At 37.9% G+C, this 24,947-nt stretch overlaps 1 protein-coding gene across 2 annotated transcripts in view; it reads left to right on the top strand.

Annotated features, from left to right (window-relative positions):
• The window catches only part of LOC144014631 (copine-9-like), a 75,547-nt gene that overhangs the window by 35,296 nt on the left and 15,304 nt on the right, over positions 1–24,947 (top strand). For both annotated transcript variants that reach the window (XM_077514758.1, XM_077514759.1), the window contains 5 exons: positions 18,515–18,578; positions 19,820–19,923; positions 21,082–21,186; positions 23,429–23,470; positions 24,662–24,737. In XM_077514758.1, coding sequence (XP_077370884.1) covers positions 18,515–18,578; positions 19,820–19,923; positions 21,082–21,186; positions 23,429–23,470; positions 24,662–24,737 — 391 coding nt within the window. The remainder of the gene's footprint in view (positions 1–18,514; positions 18,579–19,819; positions 19,924–21,081; positions 21,187–23,428; positions 23,471–24,661; positions 24,738–24,947) is intronic.

Genomic DNA, 24,947 nt, shown 5'->3' with positions numbered 1-24,947 from the left:
AGCATTATAGAAAATGGAGGGATGCTATAGAATTTTAAAAGGATAAATGATTATTTCATATTACAATTTGAGAATCACTGTCATATAGACAATATATCACATATTGTATATATTTATATAATTCACAAAAACAGTAAGTACAGTTTTTGCTGCATGCATCTGTGGCACGGTTCACTTTGAAGCCATGTTAAAAAAGACTCCGTAACATTGAGTTGTATAACCACAGTGTATTCCATCGGATATATATATATATATATATATATATATATATAGTTTACTCTATTTATTTATTTATTTATTTTTTTACCGTTTCTGGCCCCATATCATAAATATGAGAGCAATGTCATTCAATAGTCTTGCTCAATGCTTTGTAAAAAGGTCCGGCTTGCTTGTACACACTTGTGACTACCGGTAAAGATGTCAATGTGTAAACAGATGGTATGTAAATGAAGAAACAGATGTACCAAATGAATTTGGAAGTACTTTCATATCATTTACATTATTTTATTTTTTTTGAGAAACGAGTATAAGTAGTCATGAAGGAAATTTGAATCTGGCAAGAAAGCATTTGTCAGTGTGTTTTCAGGATGCTGTATATTTTTCTGGAGACTGATGTTGTTAGAAGAATTTAAGACAATGTTGCATGGTTCTTCCAGAGCTCACTTAAAAAAGAGAGAAGCCGTTATTTTACCAGAAATAGATTAAATATTTTTTGGGGTTCTCAGGGCATGGCAGCATGTTTTGCACAGCTGCGACTAGTCTGGCTTTAGTTGACAGTTGCAGTTAATTCTGTTCTACTCCAGTCCCATAGGAGGCAGTAATGTGCATTCCAATTGCCAAACAAATCAAGGCCAACAAAGCATGACTGATGTTTTCCTGCAATCACGCCAGGTTCCTGTTTTTGTGTGTGACTGTAATTCTGCCAATACACACTAACGAGCAAATGAATACCAAACATTATCAAAGTGTCATATTTTTCCCTTATGCTGATTCCACAGCACACCTTATTTTGATGGCTTTGATATTAAATTTCCCTTTCCACCACAATCTGAGCATTGGGGAAAACAAATGAAAGGATTCAAAGCGAGCAGCCTGAAGCAACAGACTTTTTGTTTTGTTCTGCTTTTTGGAGGCCAAACGATCACAATTACTATTCTTTCCATACGGTCAGTGTCTCTGATGGCGACCTGCAGGGGATAGACAGCTGTCAGGAGTCTCTTGTAGACCAGACGCATTAAAGCCCGGGGGAAGAAACAAGGTAGGCATGAAGAGAGGCACGAAAGGGAAGGCGTGTGAAAGTTGACAACCCAGTAGAGCAGAGAGAGGGGGAGGATATCGATGCTGAGATACAAGCAATTGATAGAAGAGGAGGATGAGAGGCAGAGGAGGGAGAAACAAAAAGGCCGATTGAGCCGATTCCTCCTCGCTATATGTGCTGCGTTTTAGAAGACTGCCCTTCAGGTGCCTACACACAACAAAAACGTATAAAAATGCACAATGTACAACATTTATCGGATTTTCCCCTGCATTTTCAGACCTGCGCTTCCAAATTATGTATGGCTCTGGTTGCCTCCTCATGTCAGTGGGTGTTTGCTTTTAAAGGGTCACCACTTTTAGAAACGGACTCCATGCTGCGTGGCAAGCTAAGCACTACTTTCCACTTACCTGTGTGTTGCTATGGTGACCAAAATATGGGGTATCCGCTGAGGCGGCAAATGTATAATAATGATTCTAAATGCACTCCCTTTTGAACAGATAAATGTGGGGTTTCGTGGGATATACTGTACAGTGTGGATATGCATACTGTGCTGTGGGAGCAGCAGATACCAGAGGTTATTTTTAAACTGAAAGTGCTTGTGAGAATGCTCACACACTGACACACACAGTTTAGGTTTTTCAACATGAGGGTTTAGCAGGGCCAAGTATGATATGAAGCGGTGACATTTTAAAAAAGTGAGAAAAAGCAAGGAAAAGAAACAGAAATTGCCTGTTTGTAAGGGTGGAAAAATGAGGCCGATCTATTAATAATCCCACTGTCTGCCAAGACAGCCTTGTGTGGATTGGGATTAGACAGGAAGGGTCTTTTTTTTCTTGCCCAGAAGCCAGTTGTGGCACTCACACTGGACGTCTTTTTCTTATTAGAAAGAAATAACCTTCTTTGGAGGCTACTGAAGTGTGACCCATTTCTCAAACCTGCCCTGAGGTAGAAATAAAGAGCAAAAGAGAGAACAAAAACCAAACATCCTGTCAGTTTAATGAACAACAGTGGCCATCAACGTGGAGCAATGAGATGACAATCTTATATTGATCGTTAAATGCTGTTTGAGAATATTGTGCGGCAATGTTGAAAATGAATGTTTTGCCTTCTATGCCTTCTTGTTTTGTCCCCTTGAAAAATGGCATTCCTCTTCTCACAGCCTGGCTCCAATTTAACTTTAGAAAATTGCCTTTGTCTCTCCAATACACTGATACATTTTTGTCTCATAATCCAATTTCAAGATAGATGTAGGAGCCCAAAAACTTGGCTGGACTATCTGGAATGTATAATGAAAGGATTCCCCCCTTCCCACCTCATCCCCTTCTCCAAGCCAACTCCACAGGGAGAAAGACTAGTGGACAGCCCAAAAAGCCCTTGGGCTGCATCACTGTAACACCCCGTCTGCCAAGAAAAGTTATTTTTAATCAGTGCACCGTGAAAAGCACATGACACCAGAGATGCAACGATCTACTGTGGGGAGCAGTTATGCCTATGCTGTGTATTCAATTTTAATTAATGCATTCTAATGAAATAATGCAAGAGCATTATTTTGTTAACAAAAAATGTAAGAAAATGAAATATTTTGTCCATCCATTTTCGTGACGCTTATTCCCCACAATGCGTTTGGCTGGCAACCAGTCCAGGGTGTCCCCCGCCTACTGCCCAGAGCCAGCTGAGATAGGCGCCAGGACCCCCCGCGACCCTTGTGAGGAATAAGCGGTCAAGAAAATGGATGGATGGATGGATGGATGGATGGATTATTCCCCACAAGGGTCGTGGGGGTGCTGGAGCCTATCCCAGCTGGCTTTGGGCAGTAGACGGGGTACACCCTGAACTGGTTGCCAGCCAATCACAGTTAAGCATTTTAATTTAATATAAAACAAAATAACAAACATGCTGTATGTATATTTTTCCCTACTTCTAATAAAAGGTTAGAATGCTATAGCCAAATATTCTCTTCAAATTAATTACTGTAACTTTCTACTAATACATTCACTTAAGCTCATACTTTTTGTATGGCATATGTTTATGTGAGAACACACTCAGCAGGAAGGCGCCCACTCCACTCCATTTATCAGAGCGGTTGTGTGAGCTATTTGTTTTGTTCAAGACATGCAGGCTGAATGTAGCGTTCATAAAAGTTCCCTTCCCCTGGTGAGTTCGCGATGGCGAACTGTGTCATGCGACGATGACAGTCAGGATTCTGCACATGAGCTGCTGGTCAGTCTGTTGGTGAAGTGTGTTAGTGGAGGGCAGAGTGTGTAATTGTGGGCAGCTGGTGGAATGACTTCAGATCTGTGACCCAATGCACAAATGCCAGAAGCACTGGGCAATATAACTTTGTCAGCCATGGAAAAGTACCATATTTTCAGCACTTTGACAGGCCAAAAATAGATTTAACATGGTTGCTTCAAGCAGAGGGGTGATTATCATCTCTAAAGTACATGCAGCAATAGATAAAAAATATATTCAATCAAAAGGGCTAGGTGATATGGACTTAAAATACAATCCACATTTTATCCCCAAAATATAGAATTTCTGATTTATTTCATTGACTTTTTTTCTCCTTCTATAACATTGAAAAAAAAAACAGATAATAGTGACATTATTGAAAAGCAGATTTTGATTTGAATTAAGTTGATGGTAGTCGAAGTGGTCATTCAGTTTCATAAGAAAGTCATGACGAGCCTTCCAATGTCATTTGAAAGTGAATTCTACAACATCCCTCATATTAAAGTACAATATTGCATTTGAAAATTTGTCTGGAGATTTTCCAATACAGACCAAAAATCCCCCGAGAAAGGCATCTAATCTCGCCTCGTTTGCATTCCTTTGGTCGCTCAAAGCTTTGATGGTAAAACATTTGCACTATAGTCAAGAACCATTGCCAGCAAGTACTGAGTAGTTTCTTGCATGTTTTATCCTCCCTTTTTCTCAATTATAAGGCTATCACACAACTCTCAAGAGTGCCCTACATTTTTTCCTCATTCCCCACATTTGAAGATTATAATTGTCACTGGACTGGAAAATGACCAGCTCTCATTATCTCTGGGAGGGTGCCAAAGATTCCTTAAGCTAACATTGAATGTCAAGGTGAAGTTCAAATTTAATCAGTCCTGCCAATGAAGCCATTTAAAAGTTGAAATGTCATTTTACTTCTTCTTGTCATCCATCCACCTACCCATCACATTAGTATTGACCGCAATAGAGCCCTCGCTGCCGCCATGAAAGTTAACCATGGCAGACCTTTTTTTTGTTGTTGTTTTTGTTGGGGCAATTCATCACAGATGATGGTTGTGCTTTCGTTCGATGCATACATTGTTTGGCTTGGCTTCTTTAGCTTTTGAGTAAATGTTTTTATACAATGTTTATTACATTACAATATACATATTTTTTTTTCTTAATTGATTTATAAATCATATTGTCTTTGGCACATTGGTAATTTTTATTAGATGCCTTTATCAAATGTGGATTTTGTCGGAATGTATGATACATTAGAGTAGATTGAAATTCAGTAACTTTATATGTTGTCTTAAATTTTGCAATTCATTCATCATTCGCTAATTTATTATATGTGCATACCATTCACACTTTCACACACACACGCATTCATAAACCAGTGATCGGCTGTTGCCATGCAATGGGCTGCCATGTCTTACTGGGAGCAAATGAACGTTCAGTGTTTTGCTCAAAGTCACTTTGATGCTATCAGGGGTGATGATTGATCCCACAACCTTTGCGTTGGGAGACAGCATATTACTTACCACAGTTTCTTGTTTCTATATAGTTGAAATGAGCTTAAATCATTTGTTTTGAATCCATCCAATAACAAATGCATGTGTCTCTATGTTGTCCATTTAGATTTTCTACAATAGGTTGAAAGTGATTTATCCGGAGGAAGATCTTTGAAGCAAAAGCGAGAACAATGTTGTTTAATCACACTAATTGATTAGAATTTAGATGATTTACTGGTTTCTAAATGAGGCCATCTATTATCCAGCTAACCAATAAAAAATAAAGACTGAAATCCCAGCAGTGTTTCCATTTTGTTCCAGTCTGAACAATAACACTCAGCCATTTATTCCTCCCTGTATCTGTTTACACACACACACACACACACACACGACGCGTGCACACAAACCACACACACACACACACACCCCAATGCGCGCATACACACGCGCGCACACACACTTTCCTCCCCATGTGGTCCATGTCTTAGCAAAGCATCACCTGCCAGCTGGTGCAGTCGTTGAGGTCTCATCTGGCCTGCTCTGCTAAGACGAGCCAGAAGACAAAACACTTGCAGGTTTCTGATGAGCCTGTTAGATCAGGTTAACCCAAATTTCAAATGGGTGATGTTTAATCTTACACCTGTTGGAGATCTATAAAGAAAAAAATAGTCTACTCTATGCCAAACTGTTGCCGCATGCTGTGTGCGGTCTTATTATTGCTGAGTAAATAGAAAATGATTTCCAACTGTCTTTCAATTCCACTTTTGCGCAAAGAAAAACTAACTTTTGTTGCATAGCAGAATAATCAAAATAAGTAATGCATTTTTGTATTTTCCAACTGGCAAGAATGACTTGTTAGCTTGCAAAGCACAGATCTGTCAGCAGTTGGCACGCTTTAATGTGGAAATTAGTGATTCCTTCTTGCCAGCTTCAAGCTTCTTGGCAAATAATGTGACAGTGTTGTTCCGTGACACTCTTAATCTGTCAACCACACCACTTGTTGGACCAACAAGGGATTTGTAATAAAAATGCATTCTAAATGAGAAAAACACTAAAGATGCTCTTTCAAAATCATACAACATTTTTTTTAAGCTCATGCCAAAATAACAGGTGGTTCAATATAGTAACCCCTAATCAGGCCTTTATAATGTGGTCAGAGTTACAACAATGTAAAACCAATTGAGAAGCAAACAAGCATTTTAACTGTTTTCAGCCTCAAAAGGCACAATAAAAACACTCTCACAAAACTTGTTGTTATAAATAACTAATAACCTGTAGCATTTTTAGACCATTATAAAATTCAGACGATTCTCCAAAGACCTTGTTTAATATTTGTTGACACAAAAACATATTTGCACTTCTGGTCTCCTGAGGATAAAGCTAATGGCCTTTCATACCTTCTCTTTAATTGTGCATTTTTGGGTATCACATCTTGATGCACCTGAAAAACCACACTCACCTCTTCTCAAATTCGTACTTGTTTGCATTGTTTACTAGGGGTGTTAAAAAAAATCGATTCGGCAATATATCGCGATACTACATCACGCAATTCTTGAATCGATTCAATAGGCAGCCGAATCGATTTTTTTAACATCCTTTTTTGATGGAAAATTTTTCAACAAAACGTCTAACTTTCACACCTTAAGCATGTAAGAATGTTATAGTAATAGAACATTAAGCCTTAATATTTCATTTCAATGCGTTACAACCTGTTTGTTAAATACAGTGGATCACTGACTGAAGTTTCAGATCAATAAATAATACATTTTCATACAAATCTTACAGTGTGCATGTACAAGTTTACTGAATGGTATTTTCTAAATTTGAGAAAAAGTCGCAACAATCGACTTGTAAATTCATATCGAGATTAATCGGTATCGAATCGAATCGTGACCTATGAATCGTGATACGGATCGAATCGCCAGGTACTAGGCAATTCACACCCCTATTGTTTACCCACTTTACCCCTTAAGATAATCAAACAAATGTAAATATCATACCAAGATTACGGAAGTAAGTTCAAAATGCAGTTTTTAAATTGTGATTTTATTTAATAAGGGAATGAAGTCAGTCAAAAGATCCAAATACATTCAAAAAGGATGATACACTAAATAAAGTAATTGGCATGTATCAGTCTGGAAAGTCTTACAAAGCTGATCCTAAAGCTTTAGGACTCCACTGAACCACAGTGAGAGCCATTATTCACAGATGGGGAAAATGTGGAGCAACGGGGAACCTTTCCACTCCAAAAATTACAACCAAGAGCACAGCAACAAATCTTCCAGGATGCCACAAAGGAACCCAGGGCAACATCTAAAGATCTGCAGGCATCCCTTGCCTCAGGTAAGGTCAGGCGAAAAACATTGGTAACCAAAAAGAACATAAAGACTCTTCTTACTTTTGAAGGGAAAAAAAAAAAACATTTGAGTGCTTCTCAAGTCTTTTGGGAGTATACTCTAGGACAGACAAGACAAAAGTGAGAAGAACATCAACAGGGGCTGTCTCGCTCCTTCAGGACCTGGACAACTTTGTTCTGACTGATGGAACCATAAATTCTGCTCTTAACCAGAAAATATGGAGGGCACACCTAGTTATTAGGTTCATGTTGCATTTTGACACAGAACCACTTTGATTAGTTTGTTTCACAAATAAAATCACTATTTAAACAATGAGCTTTAAATGTACTTGTGTTATCTTTGTCTGATATTTACATTTGTTTGGCGGTCTTAAAGTGGGGTAAGAATTTGACAAATGGGCAAATACTTTTTCACAGCACTGTAGTTGTTTAGTCTGTTTGTTCATTTAAAGAATACATCTGCCAAGTTTAATTAATGTTTGAAATTATTAATTAATTAATTAATTAATTAATTAATTAACCTGGATTGGCTGGCAACCAGGTCAGGGTGTACCCCGCCGAAGCCAGCTGGGATAGGCTTCAGCACCCTGTGCGATCCTTGTGAGAAAAAGCGGTTAAAGAAAATGGATGGATTTATTTATTTATTTATTTATTTATGAGAGTCTACCTATTTGTATAACCATTTGTGAAAAATTACATGATAGAAAAGAAGTAAATAAATAAATAGATGATTTTGTCCTCATGCCAGTGTCTTTTTTTAATTTACTGTATACAAAAAACAAAAGATCGGTTTAATAGGTAGGTCTACCATTCTACTGTTTCATCTGTTCTATTACAATGGCAGTGTTAAATCATCCATCCATCCATTCAATATCTGAAAAAAAAAAGCCATTTGTGATTCATCTTAAAATGTAACAATGAAAATATAGTTTGTGCCAGATGCAGCAACATACTTTATGCTAATGTAGCTACTAGCTATAACATAAAAGCTAATGCATAACATTGCTCATAATCTTTATCCTACTCATGGCTCACACCACCATTTTTAACTAAGGTTGACAATGACCTTGGTCTGCCTCACTTGAACCATATAAAATGAGTTTTTGAAAGACTTTTCTCAAGATGTACCATCTGCCCCTCATCGCACAGCTAGCCATTCGCTCTTGGCCAAAGCACAAAACTCATGTGATTGGCAGTGGCAAAAGGTAACAGTGAACCATGTCGACCTTATGAGTCAGATTGAGGTTAAGGTGATGTTTCGCCCTCTGGCTTCTCTGTCCCAGCTCATCATTCCTGCACCTCAAGTTTGCTCGTGGCCAAGCATGAGACATTGCATTGTTGATTTAACACCCGCTATTTCCCCACCCACATGTGGCCCATTTTTTTTTTAGAAATTGCCTTTCATCTATATGTAGATAATATTTTGTTTGTAAAATGTCATAATCTTTTGTTGTTTTTATGCTTATTCTGGACTTCTGTACCATAATAATTTATACGACCAGTTTAATTGTCTTAATTGACCCTAGATTCACACAACCAGGGTTCCAAGAAGATACTTACTCCTACCTATATGAAGAGAGTTACAGTATGCTTTTGTCACTGTATTGTCATTGTACCTTAGTTTGTAAATGGGTCATAATGAAATTTGGTGTATTGCATTAGTATAACGTAGAGGAAAATAGATTGGCTTTAGATTATTTAGATTCATAATATGGAACAAGATCACGTAACTAAAAATATTGTGCAAGGTCTTCTCTGACATACTGTGTCTCGTTTTGGTATGACTCAAGGATTAATTAGCTTTTGATGAATGAATCAAGGCAAGGAAAAGGACATGGGCAAATCCAATTATAGAACTTAATTGTATACATTGTGTTGTGTGGTGGGATGTTTGCCCATGCTAGCTAATTTTAGAAGAAAATAATTTGCTAAAATCAGGTTGGGTATAGAAATTTGTTCAATGTGAGCCTTGGTACACTCAGGGCTGATAATGTGTCACGTCGCGGGAGTTAAAAAAAAAGAAAAAAGAAAAAAGTGATATTGAAGGAGAAGATTTTTCGTGAAATAGTACACAAAATGTAAAGATTTGGGTTAAAGAGGTAACCTTGGTGAGACTTTGTCAACAAAATGCGTCCTCATCAGACATAAGCCCCAGGAAGTTAGAGGTTAGGTGGAATCCACTGGAGACCAGATGCAGGTGGTGAGGGTGGTGCAACAGAGCCAGCAGATGGAAGATGGAACCTTTTACACAGATGGTGATGAGAAGATTCATAGGTCAGAAATACAGAAAGGGGGGAAAGGCAGCAAAAGGACACTGATTGCTAACAAATAATAACAATAATGGGGAAAAAGATTAATGGTCAATAATCTTAATTTGTAGGAAGTAATGTTTTATACAGATTCCGATTGAGATCCAAAAGATGTAATTAAATATAACATAGATAATATCTAGAAATATCTAGAAACACAAAAACGCACAGCTTATGATGTGTGATATTGTCTAGATAGCTACATATTTTCTAAAATTGAAGACATTTTCATTTTAAAATTGTAGCAAAAAGCACATATTAAAGTAAACAAGGCATAAAACATCACCTTTGTGGTAACAAAACAAAAGAAAATAAGTAATTGTAGATTTCTTTGACAAGTTCTATGAATAAATACCACTGGGGTGTTTGGATACATAATGAACTTGCATTTTAACAACTAACAAGCGCATGGTGTAAGCTTAAAAAGTGTTGTAGAGGAGACAGAGGCAAACAGAGACATAACCTTAATTGAATGTTACAGCAGTTTGCTTAGTGACCAGATGATACAAACACAAATGGTCTATGCACAGTGCAGCAATTTAAACACAAGTACAGGTTTCCCAAGGTGACCTGACTCCTGATGTGTCTTTCATAGCTTCATTAGTTGGTAGGTGATAGCAGGCAAAATTACTTTGCAAATGGCGATGTCATTACTTGTTGTAATTTGGATGTAGATTGGAACAGTTCCAATTAGGGACTAGGGATTTATTCATTAGATAACTTGTTGCCTTTTACTTTGAAGTTTAGTCTTAGTAAAACCTGATTTAGTCTAACTTTTGGAAAAAGTGGAATATCCATCCATCCATCCATCCATCCATCCATCCATCCATCCATCCATCCATCCATCCATCCATTTTCTTAACCGCTTACTCCTCACAAGGGTTGTGGGGGTGCTGGAGCCTATCCCAGCTGGCTTCGGGCAGTAGGCGGGGTACACCTTGAACTGGATGCCAGCTTATTTTCATACTAAATCACCCGTTAATTTACACAGTATTTTCTGCACTCAGAATATTGTGGATATTAGTCTGGCTCTATTTATATTGACTTGGACTTATAAACGATTTTTCATGCTTAGGGTCTGAATGATTAGTTAGAGCAAAATCATTGGAATGAATTCAGTACTGAACATGGGAGCTATTACTGATTAATGTGAAATGGCTGCAAGGTGCAACTGGACTCAATTGCGATGCAAAGTTATAAATGTATACCTACAAGTGTTTGCATTTCCCACCGCTCAGAGTCATCAAGACAAATTATCCTGATAAGGCAGGCTTAGATTTCTTCTATGAGGTATGACTGTGCATTCTGTGGGCGGCGAACTGAGCAATTGTGTTTGCTGTTATCCTGCCATGGTTTCATGTGTACCAACGTCAGGTCAACATAATAACACAGCCAATAACAGGACCTCCATCTGAGACCTCTACTATGAAGCAGTATTGGAGTCAGAGAGGCAACATCAAGTTCATGTTTGATGTTCTCAATCACAAAAGCTTAAAAATGAGCGTAACAACACCCCCTTAGACATGTTCTCTGATAACTGTGAGTATATTGTGTGTGCTTGTCCATGAAGATAAAGAAGATTCTCATTGTCACCCAGAATTTTCATTTCTTTGAAAAATTGCTAGTAAATCCTGAGAAATAATGTCAATATTAAGCCAAAAGAAAAACATGAATATAATGTGGGTCTATAGTACAGTGTGGTGCCTTGACTTAATGTATGAGTTTACTGTACATGGGAATGCCATTAATCCTTTCCAGCCACCCACAAAAAAAAAAACACCACATTTTTTTTTATTACAAGAAAGAAAAAAGGCACTATACAGTATTGTAAAATATCAATATAAAAACATATCATGAGAAATATCAGAAATAAAGTTTTAAGATTAATAAACTGACTTTCTTGTGCTATCTCTCGCTCTCTCTCCCCTGCTGCATGGCAGTGGGGACAGAGTAGGGCCTACCTAACCAGCGAGAGCTCAGTGGCACTTTCAAGTTCCACTTTCTTAGGAAATGAAACAAATACCTGACACGTGGTGCTAATAACATTTATGCTGTGTGAGAGTTTTCCACATGGATGTCAGGAGGCATAATTCAAGAACCCAGGCAATATTTGTCTGAAAAAAAAAAAAAGTTGTAAACAGATTTAACAGTGAACCAAGGTTCCACTAAGAGATTTCATATTAGCTGCTCCATTATTTATTTTTTTATGTTCATTGAAGCTGTGGAGAGTCTAACTCTCACTTGTTACTCAAGCCAAGGCAATAATAATAATAATAACAATAATAATAATAATAATAAAATAAATCAGCTAAGCAATGTCTCATATCTCGAGAAACTCTTAAATTGGAGCAGTCAAAAGTCGAGGTGCCACTGTTCTGTGTGATGACAGCATATCATAGTAAATGGAACACAAACAGGACTGTAATATCCCAGATACAAAGCAAATATATCCCAGAGAGGCCATGAGCAGCACAAGGATCACAGAGCAATCTTACTGTACACTTAATAATTGCTATGAGGCAATTCCCTCATATCATTGCAACATCATTTCCTTCCTGGCAATTATCTTGTTCTTTCAACTCATTGCATGAAAAGTCCAATACTTCTGAACATATAAGTGTTTGGACTGAGAAATGTAATAGCTCACCTACACAAAATAAAGGCCATATTTTAGTTTCAAGTTCAATTCTCTTATTCCAGTCACCTCTACAGTAGTTAAACAGCAAAAACTTTTATTCATAGGCATCCAAGATTCTTTGAACACATATTGCTTTTTAAAGAGAGCATAACCCCAAAGCTGAAATAGTTGAAACATATTTTGAGGTGCAAATTAAACCCTAAGGCTCACTGACAAGCAGCAATATGAAAGATTTTGAGGGAACAAGTATCTTTGTGATTTGTAATTCACCCTTGCAAGGCATTTACCAGACCTGTGAAAATAATGTTTTTCAATCATTGGTATGAAATATCTAAAGACTATAATGAAGGAATTAAATACTTGCAAATGGCTAACAAATGTAGAAATACATGACGGATACATGTTAAACTACCCTCAACCAAATAAGTACCTTTGGTGGAAAGCGATCTTCATATTTTATGGATTTTATGGGCATTAAGTCTTTTTATCAGGTGTGCTTATAAGTTTACATAGCCCTAGTGTGTCTATGTAAACTTTCAAGCACAACTGTAAGTACATTTAATATTGTAAAATTGCCTTGGATAGTTTGGTACAGTAAATGTCATAGCTGACTACCTTAAAGGGGCTGTCTGCCGGATTCACTCAGGAAAATGCACTTTTTAAATACAGGATGTACACACGTAAGCTTCTGTGAGTGAGTGAGTGAAAAAAAAAAAAAAATCCGTGTGTGCTTTCAAATTGCCGCGGGAGTGACATCACGCAGCTGACACGTTCGCCCGGCCCCGTTTGCGACAAGCCACCCCCCCGCTCTGCGATTGGCTGGAGGGTTGTAAATACTGTCTTTCCACAGAAACGTCCCGCTGTTTACAAAACAAACACAAAATGGCAAAATACAGGCTGGGGAGGTGGGGGTATACGTCGAAATTACCACAAAAGATTAATAAAAACACAGATGTGTAGACTGAGAGAAAGTTCAAGTGTGTACATCCTATATTTAAAAAGTGCATTTTCCTGAGTGAATCCGGCAGACAGCCCCTTTAAGACTTTCTCGCAATTAATATTTAAGGCGACTAACCAGATTATTTTCATTGAAGATATTTTTCATTTTACTCAATATTGCTGTCAGGTATTTTGTACAAGGCTTGTTCTGGACATGTGGGAGGAAGGAAGAGTATGTGCAGATAACTCATAAGCGGAAGTAAAACATGCAAACGCTCTGAGATTCGAAGTTTGAAATCATCTGACAGTTGCTTAATTGTGTTTGCATAAGCAGATGCTTTTGCAAAGTGATACCTGCTGGCATTTTATACAGATGGCTTGACGTAATAATCTGTTGGCTGGTGGAATTGTCATCCATCTTATGCTTCTTGGTTAGTGATTTGATGTATCCTGTTTATGTAATTTACCCAGTTTAACCCAGTTAGGGCAGTTTAATTAACAATTGGCACAAATGTAAAAAGTCTCTGTTGATATTTGTGTTGTTCCGATACCGTCTTTTGGCCCCCGATACCGATACCCAGCTTTGCAGTATTGGCCGATACAAATACCATACCGATACTTAAGGTTTTTTTTTTCCTCAACATGAAAAAGCTGTCCTGCTATTGGTTCAGAGCAGTCAAGGGCCAATAGGATATCTTAGATCGGCATGCAGTGAACATGTCACATACCAGTTATGTCGTGCACCAGCAAGACACAAGATGCTGCATCCAAAATCCTATATTAGTGTTGGAATTAATGGTATCGGCATGTTACTGGTGAGTACTCACCGATACCGATACCACTATTTTAATGCAGTATCGGTATCGTAACAACACTAGTTGATACTAATAAAGAATACAGACCATTGCCAACTCTGAGTCCCAGGTACCTGGAACTGGCTAACCATAAGACAACAGTGCCCCTTAAGCCCAACCAGCATTATGTCAAGAGACTCAAATACTTAATGTCACTAGATAATTCACAGCCTACATTTAGTTATGTGTTTAAATTTACTTTCACTTAGATGGAATACTGTGCACCATTTCAAAACTGCTTTCAATATTGGTTGGATGTCTTTGGCACAGTCTTATTGTTTTGTATAACAGTTACCCGAACATGATGACTGTTTTGTCTTGCAAAAGAAAATTGATCAAATTCAATATACAAGTATAAAGTAAAAAGATGCAATGGAACAGCTAGTTGTTATTATCCAGCAGTCTCTGAGGGAGACACAGCTTGGAGTGAAAGTCTTCATTTAGAATCAGGACATATTATTCTGTACATAAGAGACCCACCTGGCAGTTTTGCAACCGGATCAATTCAAAAAAAATTCCACAGTGCTTGCTGTAGGGAGGCTGCATATTGTAAATGGTGTATCAGCATTAAAGCCGCAAGAGTGTAGATTTATGTGGACTTATGAAAGGCTATCGTAATGTCCACATTCCAATTTGTATTCTTTGGTTAGCCTCAGGCTCTACCCCTGGTGTCCTTGAACTCATTTTCATCTTCTGTCAGATCTCCTATTCCTTTTTGGTTATCAAATGAAAAGCAAATACAGCTGGAAAGTCTGACAGGATTGTTATTATGCAAGCTGCTTCATCATGAAATCTAACAGCTGAGCTCTAATAAAACATTTATGGTCAGTGGACAGTGGCTCTGTCTGCTGGCTGAGCCTCAGGCCCTTATTTACGAAAACCAAGTTTTGGGTCCAGCCAGTGACACTTAGGTCAACATAAAGGAAATATATGGTCGACGGTTACTTTCAATTTAATCCAGAAATTCCTCTTTTTTTATGTGGGTGGGCGTGCGTGTGGGTGTGTGTGTGTGTGTGTGGGGGGGGGGTGTAAAATGTATTTGCAGGTGTTACTTAATTTTTATGTTAATTTGTAGTCATTCCTAGCAACATGCAGTGGGGCAATACTCATTTGTACTTTGAGATACACGAATGCACTTTATTAGGTATGCTCTTACACTTCACAAGGACGCTGTGCAATGTTCTCGCTCTTCACTCCACGCTTTCCCAGTAGAGTAGTGGGGAGGCGGCTTACAGCTCCTAAATTCCTATGGGCCATGCCCAACCCCACACACCCTCAACCCTGCCTCATTTATTAAAACATGGCGGCTCATTCATGTGGTTCCTTTGCCTGCTAACCCACAATGCAATACAGCCGTGTCACATTTGCCGAATTTCCCGTGAGGATCAATTGTTTCTCCTCACTTCATAGCACTTATATAAAAGATGGTACATAAAGCACATCTTTCTTGTGCACACTTAGTTAGTCACTGAATGAATGGTTGATGTGTACTTGTATGTTTTGTCTTGACTTTTCTTACCCTACTTTTATTGTATTTATACTCAAAATATTGTATCAAACTGCCATGTTTAAATTTTATTTTAAATATCCATTAATATATACTGTCAGTTTTAAAATAAATGAATAAAATAAAGCGACAGAATGTGGTATCTTCAACTGGAATATGTCCTGTCCTTCATTTCTCTCATTTTGGTTCTGCTCAAATGCATTCTTCAGAGCAAGGATTTTCAAAAGCGAAAGCAGGTATTGAGGCTCAAACAAACCATGAAATACATTTAAGTCTGTTTTCAATGGGGCTGTGAAATGTGGAAGAGGTTTAAAAAAAAAGAAAAAAAAAGAAGCTATAACCACTTATTTATGCTACTTTCAAACATAAGTGCTTGATTTTTTTTTCCCCCCTACACGAACCTTGTGTTAGCAACTATCACTCAGACTGCATGTGACCTCAGTGACGTGAAACAAGAAGTTTTAGGAATACTACTTTTTCATTTATTATTGTGATTTCTTCATACAGAATCAATACAGTAGTATACCTATTTTTGATATGGCTGATAGTGACACAACATTAGACTGAACATAGATGTCTAGCACTGTGCTGCAAGACTTTATTTCGGTTATCATCATGACTACATCCAAAATCATTTGAAACACTTTACTTTTTGCTCACCGCAATTTTCATGTGCAGAGAATCCAAAAGGCAGAGCTCTGAATTTAAAAGTCACTTTACATTTCAACACTCACCTAAGGCCATGAGCCTTGGGTAATGACCTGCACCTGAATTTCCCCTCAAGGCACAATTAAAACAATTGTTCTTCGAAAGAGCAAGATCTCAGGTGCAAGAAATGAGTTCATCACAGGGTCGCTGGCCCCAAGCCTTCTAGATACTCTATAGAACTCAGACCTCTCAAAATAGGCTGAGGAGGAGTCATCATTGCCACGCTCTAAGGGTGGTGGTATTCTCACAATGCTTCTTTAGAGGTTTTCTGTTCATGTCCAACTACTACGAGATCCTGAGGTAAACCTTGGAAACAGAGTGAACTATCCGTCCAATCAATCTGCCACAGTTTCCTGAGGAACTGGAGAGACCATTGTGAGGGAGAAGGACTTATGGGTTCTGGGCTATCTGATGACAGCATGCTTAAATACTGGTACACAATCAAGTAATGTTGTTTCTGAGTCAACAGCGTCTGGGTTTTTGACTCAAAAATCTCATGGTCGAGATGCCGTGTATACCAATATTTTCAAGAGAATTAACACCAGTTGGTTATTGTGATGGTGAACAAGTCAAAAAGAATTATTTTAGCACTACAGAACTGGACATTAGGCTAACAGTCAATAAAATGTGCCATATACAGGAGGTATAGTTATAGCTGAGGCTCGGAAAGCGTCATGTTGCTGCTGAACATTTTTACCCAGCGCTTGAGTCCTTGTAAATTGTGTGGGGTGCAGGCTGATAGGATGTCCGTCTCATTCTATATTCCAGTGTCCTGATCGCTTGTTTGAACATCACAGTATGCAGTTACGTTGTTCCACATTCAAAGGTCTAAATACTTCGAGTTCAGTACTCATTACACGCATGTTGCCTCCTAAAATTGAATTTGTATGTTGATTAATTTGCTGTCTCATTGATATTGCAATAGCAAATTTAAAAGCAGATGGATTGTCAAAGTGCTTTATTGACATTCTTGTGACTCAAGTCACATTATTAAATATCTGGATTGAGACTAGAATATCATTTTCCTATACCTCCTAACCATGTACTTCCACCGGCTGTCACAAGTACATAGTGTATAGACATTTTATAAAGGAATATACACAGTAGGTGCTACACAATACACAATATATACGGTGTAAGACTGTGACAAACCTTGAATTAAGATATGGTTGGCTTTTGGATAAGTTCCAAAGGCTATTAGGATTTCTCATTTCCCTGTCGCAGCCTTTCCCTCATTTAATGTTTCAGCCCTGTTTCCCATCATTTGGAAACTGATCGATCAAACAGCAAAACGCTTTGCCCTTTTTGTGCACCGTCTGTCACTAATTTACCTATCAACTCTCTCATTCCCATTCTCATTTTTATTCACTTTTTTTTCTCCCTCCCTTGCGACAGTTCAATAAATCGTTCGTACGCTTGACCTCTAAAAGGTTTTCATGTAAATGGAGCTTTCAAACTGGGGAAAACGGTAATATACTGTTAGGTTTGACTTGAGATGCATTTAAAACAAGGACTGATGTAGTAATTCCAAACCAGGGTTTCATGGGCCCTTGTGTGCCATGACATAACACCAAAAGTGTCGCAGGAAATTAGCTGATTCCACTTATTTTGTCCAAAAAAAAATGTATTTATTCATTTCAAATATGTATTTGTTCATTTCTCTATGCCAGTAGTGTGTGGTGACACTCGACTATTAGACAGCAGATGGCCCAATAAACGTGTCCACCTGTTGCCATTCATACGACAGAATATATTTTGGCTTCCTGCGAGTAAATCAGCTTTGTGTTTAATTAGAAAGGCCTGCATTTAACACCAAATAAGTGAATTTAGCAGTAATATGGGTCAAGATCACCATTATGTCAGTATCCATTCATTTTCCGTAACTTTTTATTAGGTGATGTAAAATGTAAAATCAAAGCCATTTATTGACATGCCACATTCTGTGATCATAAGGGTGAAATGGAGAGAAAGCATGAACATGTAAATTCTGACTAATAATAATTATTTTTCTTCTTAACTTGTATTTTCTTTCTTACACTTTTATTTTATATTTTGTATTGCACTTATATGTTCAATAAACCAAAACCAACCAACATGGGCTAACACTGCAAAACAGAAAAGAGTATTTATGAACAGAGTACCACATATCTACATTCAACTACATGACTAATTTCATGCATCACTCATCTTCTTTTTTTTTTTTTTTTGCAGTGGAATTCCTGGAAAGAAGTGTGGGGTCATTATCTTAACTGCTGAGGAGCTCAGCAACTGCAGGGTCAGTAGCCAAGTGCTCGCCGCTCATGCACCCATATGCACACACTTAAGCTGTGCCCCAATAATAGGATGTACACACACAACTCCAGAAAAGTTTTAATGATGGTCCCAACTTTTTATAAGAGACCATGAAATGTGACAAATGAGCTGCAGTTCCACATGTGAATCACTTAGTCTGGGCTCAAGTATATATTTTTTTCCCGGCTATGATGGGAATATAAATGTTCAATCCCCAACGGTGTTGCTCCACTTACACTTATTCTTACTTACGTACATTCATACTTTTGATGCACGGAATGAATGATCTTGCGATACTACTATAATGACTAAAAATAAAGAAATTAATTAAATGTATACAGAAATAAAAAAAGAAAATAGAGTATAAAATGTGAATATTTGTAATATGACTTCAAAAGGTCTTTTAATGCCTATTTGCGTTATTTCCAGCCATGAAACACTATTATCGTAACTTCCACCATTGTGAGCTGATGGTAGATACTCAACTGTGCATGTGTGTGTCATGACAGTGAAAGCATGTCCAAAAACATGTCATCTCAATCGTACGAGGTTAAACAATAAATATGAATCTGACAAATGTGACTGCAGTGCAAGCGGGCTTGGGGTAAATATTCTAATATCAGTGAAACGCACTGGCATGTAACAAAAAGACACAAAACCTTTCTGTTTTATGTATTATGATAAATTCATAAGTTTCTAATGATGCCTTACTACTGAATGCGAATACGAGCCTTCATCAAGGACAATCCATCCAACTATCTTTCTACTGAGCCCTACCAAGCATCTGAAAACAACAGCCTTAATAAAACAGTGTCTCATTAATGGGCGTAACCAGCCATAAATATGTATGAGGCTATTCCCCATTCCTGCTTGACTATATTACAGATGATCCGTGATAAAATGTGTTTCTCCCACTGATACAACGTATACTTCAAATGAAACACTGGGTCGAATTCACAGTGTAATATATGCACTCATTATGAAGATGCGGTTTGACTGGTTGCCGACTTGGGATTTCGCATCTCCATTACACAAGTTAAACTCTGACAATTGTTTTGCATTCAGACGGAGTGTTGAGTTTTAAATTGCCGTGTCTGTGTCGCAAAAAGCTGTAGTCTCGAAAAATATGTTGAGCAACACAGCAGATCGTTGCCTTTGAAATCAAATTGTATCTTAAATAATTAGAAATGATTTTCATCTAGACTTATTTATCTTCTCTCACAGGATATTGCTACTATGCAATTGTGTGCCAACAAGCTGGATAAGAAAGACTTTTTTGGCAAGTCAGACCCCTTCCTGGTTTTCTACCGCAGCAATGAAGATGGAACGTGAGTCTGAGAAACCTCAAGGGCTGATTTTAGCGCATGAAAACAAATTATTTGCATCTATATTAATCATTATGCTATTTGTTGAGATGTGGGATGTGTTAATTAAATGGCCCCTTTATTTTTAAGCATTGTACGAACTCATTTAGTCATTCACCGGGATTTGGAAAGGTTGTCGAAATCTTGACTTTCAAAGTTACATGAACAGATTTAATTCTGAAATTTAGGAGAATCACAGCAACTTTGCATGACTGCAGTCAAAATTGTGTTAGCGCTAGCGTTGCAGTTTCATGTTTGAACAAAATGTGTGGACAAAAACATGGCCATTAAAAATATTGTACACGTTCTCGACCAGTGGTAGATGGTCTGGAATATCTTCCAGTAAGATAGGAATGTCGAATTGAAGGTAATGGGCTATTTCTTTGTTTTTGCTCAGCTCATAAATTACAATGTGATCATTTTATCAGTATAATGAGTGACACAACAGTGTAAGAAAACATTGCTTGGTGGTCCGTCGCTGCTGTCCTTCAAGCCTATTTTTTCATTTTTTGTAAGACTCTAGGTTTAAGTATTATTAACAAAGGTCATACAATAACATACAATAGTCATAATTTCAAAAATTCCTGCCAGCTTTAAGTATTTATCTTACAAATATGTGGTGGGCCGCCGGGGGGCTTCTCTACCACCAGACTTAGCTAGAAACCCTGTGTATACATGCAAAATTTACATTTTTATTTACGGAAGCTAAAACTGTGCAGTTGAGGTATTTTAATTAAATGTAGCTTTTTTGTGGCTAACAAAAATCTGTCATTATCTAAATAAATAATCATCTGTAAAACATTATACATAAATCTTCAGAAGAAAGCTGAGAACAATTCTGTGAGGACTCTGGTGATGAAAAAATTGTGTGGATAAAGAATTTTCGCATTACTTCCATCTGGTTTCACTTGTTTATCATTCTGATGCAAATAAACCATTGAGATTGAGCTCAAACGTCTTTGTCCGAGCAAAACTCCATCTGCTCATGTCCCCCAGACATCCCGACGTAGTCGCATGGCAATACGGAAAATAAATGCAGTGCGATTCTCATCAAGAAAGCAAATGAACTCGTGTTTTGTTCCGTCTGTTTGTTTCTCAAAGTGTTTGCCATTTTCCTGGCAGATTCACCATCTGCCATAAAACAGAGGTGATCAAGAACACACTGAACCCGGTGTGGCAGCCCTTCACCATTCCTGTTCGAGCTCTCTGCAACGGCGACTATGACAGGTCAGAAAACAGCTGCCAGAATCATACATAAATGCATGAAAAAAACTGCATAGTAAAATGGTGGATTTTTTTGATCATGCATGCATTTTATGCGTGAGACATTCCCCCTATATGAACTGATGTAGGAACCCTGAATACATCAGAGCGGACATCGGGAGTAGATGACATCACCTGTTGCCGGGGCGGTCAGAATAATGCCAGCAGTCGGTCATTTTGTCCCGGGGACCAGCGCTGGTGTTATTGAGATCGCTTCGGTTTCCACAGCGCACTCTGCATTACATTGACATTCCGACTGTGCCGAGCAGATGTGATAGCCACTTGCAGCCAGGTGCACTCTGCATATACTTAAAGCCTTTCACGGCTCCTGTCTAGCTGCACGTGTCCTTGCGGGAATAAGATCATAGTATTACACACCTAAAAGTGTGAACATTGGATTAAGCTGCATGGCATTTGAGATTTTTCTCAGCACCAGTAAAATAAAACGGCAATCCTCAGATGATGCAAATCTTTCAACGTATGACATAAACCGGGTGCAGATATCACGCTGGCCTTTTTTTTCCCTAGCCACTATAACTCAAAATGCAGTGAGTAGCAGAATGACTGGGGGCTACCATCATATTTTACATTTGGTGTCCTCATGAGACACCACTGCTTTCCATGTGGGAATGAAATTAAATGTTAATAGGTGAGCTGGGTAAGTCTAGAATGTTCAGTAAAAAAAAATAAAAATGGACATCTAAATAGCGAATGAATAAAGCTGAACTAAAATTGCATGTAGCTAGCAGCAGCAGCAAAAAATCACTCCCATTTTTTTCATACGATTGCCTGGCCACAAGTTGCTAGGCAACATAGGCACTGCCCCACACATGAAAGAGAGGGAAAATTCCGCAAGGACACCACCAACAACTTCAAAACCAAGTGTATAAGGATAATTGAATTTCATTATACAGTATGTAAACTAGTGAGCGCACTGTGTGGTGAGCAAAAGGTTTAATGCCCATAAAATCCAAAATACTGTGCAAATTGTTTTGATATGTTCAGAGGTTGAAGTTGACATGACTAGAGATGTGCATGTGAATGTTGGTGATGATTCATCGCATTTTTGAGTCATTAATCAACCTTTAGCTTTTGTACATTTACAGTTATGCTCATAAGTTTACATACTCCAAGGTATGTAAACTTTCAAGCACAACTGTATACGTGTACATTCATTTTGCAGTTGAAGTGTGACTCAAGAGGACTGGTGGATGTTTCGCCCCAGCGCCATCACAGTGTACAAGAAAATTTAAACGTGTGTCCCCTGGAACAGTTCCACTGTCAGGTTTAGAACTACAGTGGCGATTTTCGGCTATATTTCTGCAGGGGGTGCATGGGAACATTTATAACCCAAAATGAAAACAATACATCAACGAGGCACACAACAACAACAAAATATCACCAGAGGATAAATATTGGGCTCAGGATGTATCACGAAGATGAGTACTGGACTCAAAACTGCTTCATAAATTAGAGCTGTGCCATTCGGCTGCCTATTAGAAGTGAGTGGGAGTGTTTAGATCGTGACAGAACCCGCCAATATATCGCAGGAATTAGATAATCAATGGCACTAACAAGTGTTCATGAAAATGGAGACTGTATATCACGGTCACTTTGTCTTTACACCACCGACTATATGAGAGAGTCCTTTGTATTCTTAACTCTATTTCATCATCCGTGCTCCTGATGAATTCCTTCATTAACATTTCCATCCTGTAGTTTGTCAGTGTTTGTAAGAGGTTTTTAAGTGCTTTCTCTTCTGTCTGTTGCTGCTGCGTGCAGTGCATTCCCTTGTTGTATTTTTGTAAAAATAAATACATAAATAAATAAATAAATAAATAAATAAATAAATAAATAAATAATCATCACCATCCTGCCAGGCTGTTTTTGTTCTTCCTGCACTTGGGTCCATCAGGTTCGTCTAAAGGGGATTCCACATCTCAGAAGATAAAATATTGAAAACAAATTAAACAGCAACTGTTTTCACAGTGCATTTTTGCAGCCATTTTTTTCTGCACTGCCAGTAGTGTTGTCGTAGATTGAAATGAAGCACTCGGTTTGCTTTGTAGTGCCAGCAGGTGCTGCATTTCTAAAATTCAGCAGTGCTATAATTCATATTTAACCTTATTTCTGCTGGCAGGGGAAAACATTGTTGAATCATTGAATTGCACTGTCACACTCATAAATAATATGTTCTGTATTTCAGGACTGTAAAAATAGACGTCTATGACTGGGATCGAGATGGAAGGTAAAGGCATGTTACCTTAGTGTGAACCTTACAGTTATTGATGAGGGATTTTTTATTTTTTTTTTTCATTGCACAACCTAACAAATAGAAGTTAATGTCATGTATCTCAAAACTGACCTCAAAACAAAAAACTGACCTGTAACAGTTTTAAATTGTGACAGTTGTTTTAAATTTTAGATAATATACAGTAATTTATTACTGGGAATACATGTATATTCTTTATAGACTGATTCCTGGTCCTGAATGAGAATTGTTTTATTTATGTCAACATTAAAGACGAAAGACGTTATGAATCGTCACTGCTGTAATTTCGCCCTTCAAACAACTTATACATTTTGTGTTTTTCAAAAGGTCAACATAATCATTAATTTTCTATTTAGAAGAGATTCATGCTGCCGGCAGACAGGCCATTCATTAGCATCTGAACTTTCCTCTTTTCCCACCTTGCCCATAGGCAAAGTGTAAAGAATGTGCTTTTGATCGTAGGCTTCTTTTTTTTCCCCCCTTTCCAATGCCACCTACTTTTTTATCAGTGTTTGTTCCAGAATGCTTCATAGTACATACAGCAGCACCTTTCTTTAAACTCCACTTTACAGATGCCATTCTGCTGTGCGGGTGGTGTGTATTGTGGTAATGAAATTTTGTTGGCATTATTTACAGTGTAGCGCTATATTGCTAGCTAATAAGAGCCGCCTCTGAAAGAGAAAAGGCAGCATTCATTTAAGGTGATGTGTTTATTTAGCGCATACAGTGATTACTTGGGGAACTGTTACTCATTCCCACAACGTATCAGCTTCTAAAAGCACAAACGCCTAACAATTTGGATATTAGGTTATTTCTTTCTTTATCCCTACCTATCATATTGACGCCTTCTTAAAATAATCGTAATTATTTATTTATTTATTTATTTATTAGATTTTTCAGGAAACAGAAAAAAATTGAACCATTTGCATCATGAGATGATTTAGGCAACAAAATATTTTTTGTCAAAAATGACTTACAACTATTTTAAGAGGGTGACGATATTTGTATTTGTGTATACTTATAACTGGAAGATAAAACTCACACAGTGACAATGAAGCAAGCGGGTTGTTAATCTGGCAGACCCACAGAAGGAGATGTGAATAGGCTTGACACTAGGCTTGTCTCAAACGATGACATTTGGGTTCATGTGTGGGCGTGTGTCTGCAGCCATGACTTCATTGGCGAGTTCACCACCAGCTACAGAGAGCTGTCGCGCGGACAGAACCAGTTCAACGTCTATGAGGTGAAACACAAAAGAATGATGGTCAAATGTTAGCAGAATGATCACAATTTCCAATTTGTAGCATGCTCAACACAATCTGGAAATGGTGGAAAAATCATATTTTCAAGTAACCAAGCAAAAAAACAAAACAAAAATGGTAAATGTCCACTTACTTTGTCTACCCTCAAATAGCTTAAATTACAGCATTGTTGACATCTGATTATGGGTGAT

Source organism: Festucalex cinctus, chromosome 2, assembly GCF_051991245.1.
Source record: "Festucalex cinctus isolate MCC-2025b chromosome 2, RoL_Fcin_1.0, whole genome shotgun sequence".
NCBI lineage: Eukaryota > Metazoa > Chordata > Actinopteri > Syngnathiformes > Syngnathidae > Festucalex > Festucalex cinctus.
This window is presented reverse-complemented; position numbering and strand designations above follow the sequence as displayed.